Source organism: Limulus polyphemus, unplaced genomic scaffold, assembly GCF_000517525.1.
Source record: "Limulus polyphemus unplaced genomic scaffold, Limulus_polyphemus-2.1.2 Scaffold2832, whole genome shotgun sequence".
Classification (NCBI taxonomy): Eukaryota; Metazoa; Arthropoda; class Merostomata; order Xiphosura; family Limulidae; genus Limulus; species Limulus polyphemus.
Window position 1 is genome coordinate 7,550 of NW_013668442.1, and position 2,750 is coordinate 10,299.

Below are 2,750 nucleotides of genomic sequence, written 5' to 3' on the forward strand. Positions count from 1 at the left end.
CATAACATAATGCTTGGACCTCCCCATGCGTCTCTTTCGATAATACAGTTATCAGCATATCTTTCGCCCTGTCTTCTCCAGATTCTTGTCCTGCCATCTGCATTTGATGGTCGATATACCGGGCTACATTGACACCATTTCCTCTACCTGGTCCAAGATTTTGGAAGACTACAGGCCCTAATTTCTGGTTCAAGCCGATTCCACCCCATACCATAATGCTTGGACCTCCCCATGCGTCTCTTTCGATAATACAGTTATCAGCATATCTTTCGCCCTGTCTTCTCCAGATTCTTGTCTTGCCATCTGCATTTGAAATTGAGTATCGGCTTTCGTCTGAAAAGATAATCATCCTCCACTGCTGATGTCGGCAATTTTGACGATGGGTGGCCCACTGTAGTCGTTCACGGCGATGACGTGGTGTCAGAATAGTACCTCTGGCAGGACGACGACGACTCAGGTTACGACTATTCAATCGACGCCGAACTGTATCATCACTAATCGGTCTCTGGTTAATGCCAATTGTCTGATGAGCAGTGTGAGTTGCACAAAGGAACCGGTTCTGCAGATGCTGTCGTAAGATGTAACGATCCTGATGTCGTGTTGTCACTCTGGGACGACCAGTGCGTGGACGGTCATTTGTACTGTTAGTTGTATTGTAGCGTTCACGTAGACGTTGGATAGTGCGAACATTGCAGTTAAATGCATTTGCAACAACTTGAGGCCGCTGTCCAGCATTCAAACGTCCTATTGCTTGTTCACGTTGTCTTGGGTTCAGTCGTGGCATCAGTACTGCATTAAACAGATAATGATTACACTAAAACTTTACACGTCTTAAATACCCCTACTAAGGCACGGATTCAACGTGCGTATCATCATCTTGAAATTTTCATGCGGACCAAGCAAAACCAACATTAGGACAACAGAACTAATGAGTGCAGTCAGCCGTAATGGAGATTTAAACATAATCGTAGCATCGTTTAGGTGTAATTTACCTTAACCAAAATAAATCAATTAATTTTTTTCGATGTTTTTGAAAATTATAGTTTTCTAAATATGCGACGTTTCTTTTGCGGTTCAGTATATATAAAAACAAAAATGTTTGATGTATCTTTGTTTAACATAATGCTATAACCATTGGGTGTAGACATAATGTACAGTCTCATGGTTTCCTGCAAACGTTTTGGCAAATTTTAGGGCACATGGTACAAAGTAGAAACATTTCTTCCTTTATTCTCAACCTAAGGATCTTCTCATATTTTTATGAAGTTTCTGGGTATACAGTGATTAATTCTTGGTGTTATATTTGCTTAAATATATTGTACCAATGAAAACTTGATAAATTCTCAAGACTTATTTTCCACCTTGAAAAGGTTGTATATACATTGTATGATTATCCCCCACAATTATTAAATTACATAAAATTTTTCAGAACTAGACTCACCTGCATGTGGCTGATATTGTGCAGGTTGGGGATGAGGGAGCCGCATCTGTTGATGCTGGGGTGGGTATATTCCCGATGTTGGAGGGGGTGTCCGAGTTAACTGTTGTTGCTGCTGCTGCTGAAGATTAGGTGGAGTGGGTCCAGAAACTTGAGGTTGGATTTGACGATCACTTGAAATACTGTCTGGAGTCTGGGACCGACTTCCTAAAACAGTGGAAAAAACCTTAACAAAGTTACATAATTTCTTTCATTTGAATGAAATAAGAAACAAATTGATATTGACATCTGAAAATAGATGTATTATCAAATTACTAGTAAAATCTCTCAAACTAAAAATTAGTGCATATAAGTTGTGTCCTTACAATTGATTCAAAACTTATTTTTAGATGTAATTTTGCAGATACTTCAGTCACCCAAACTTACCTCAATGCTCATAAGAGTAATGGTTATTTTAATTGGATTTAAAATTAATGACTTTTTATCTCAAAACTCATATTGCTATTTCATAATTAAACCTACAAAGGATTTTGGGAATTATATTACAGAATTTCCATAGTTCAAAGTTTTGTTGGATTCAATTTAACTATTAGGTCATCAAGAAATTAATATCGCATTTTGGAACACTCATTAACCACCCCGAAAAACGTACGTCACATATAATAGTTAATGAACTGCCGAAACATCACGTTAGTGTAGCCTATATAATGTGTAAAATTTAGTATACTCTAATCCCTAATAGTGATGGCACATGACGAGACACACAGTCGGCATGTAATGCTGTTTGAATATAAAAGGGGAAACAATGCATCTGTAGCTGCAAAGAATATCAAAGAAGTTTATGGAAATGTTTTGAACGTTTGTAAGTATCAACAATGGTTCAGCAAATGTTGTCCAGGTGACTTTAGCCTTAAAAACTGTGATGGCAGGGGCTGACATGGTATTGGTGCTCTGAAGATGCTTGTTGAGTCTAACCCAAGGCAACACACTCGAGAAATGGCCATGAAATTACATGTCTCTTATGACACAATACATAAACATCTTAGGAATATGGGAAAATTCCATAAAGAAGGTGTTTGGGTGCCTCACGAATTCTCCAATGATCATTGTTTCCAAAGTGTGAGTGTTGTTTCGTTTCTTCTGGCTTGTAATGCGCGTGGACCATTTTTGGACAGAAATGTCACTGGTGATGAAAGATGGATTATCTATGCGAATATTAAATGCTAAAAACAATGGTTCAGTCCTAGAGAAAAACCACTTCCGACCCCAAAACCTGGACTCCATCCGCAGAAAGTGATGTTTTGCATTTGGT

General features: G+C 38.4%; 1 protein-coding gene across 7 annotated transcripts in view; it reads right to left on the bottom strand.

Moving 5' to 3' along the window:
- Positions 1–1,391: 1,391 nt before the first annotated feature.
- Positions 1,392–2,750, bottom strand: part of LOC106468013 (protein TFG-like) — a 107,009-nt gene continuing 105,650 nt past the window's right edge. For all 7 annotated transcript variants that reach the window (XM_022396298.1, XM_022396296.1, XM_022396295.1 and 4 more), the window contains exon 6: positions 1,392–1,645. In XM_022396298.1, coding sequence (XP_022252006.1) covers positions 1,407–1,645 — 239 coding nt within the window. In that variant the 3' untranslated portion in view covers positions 1,392–1,406. The remainder of the gene's footprint in view (positions 1,646–2,750) is intronic.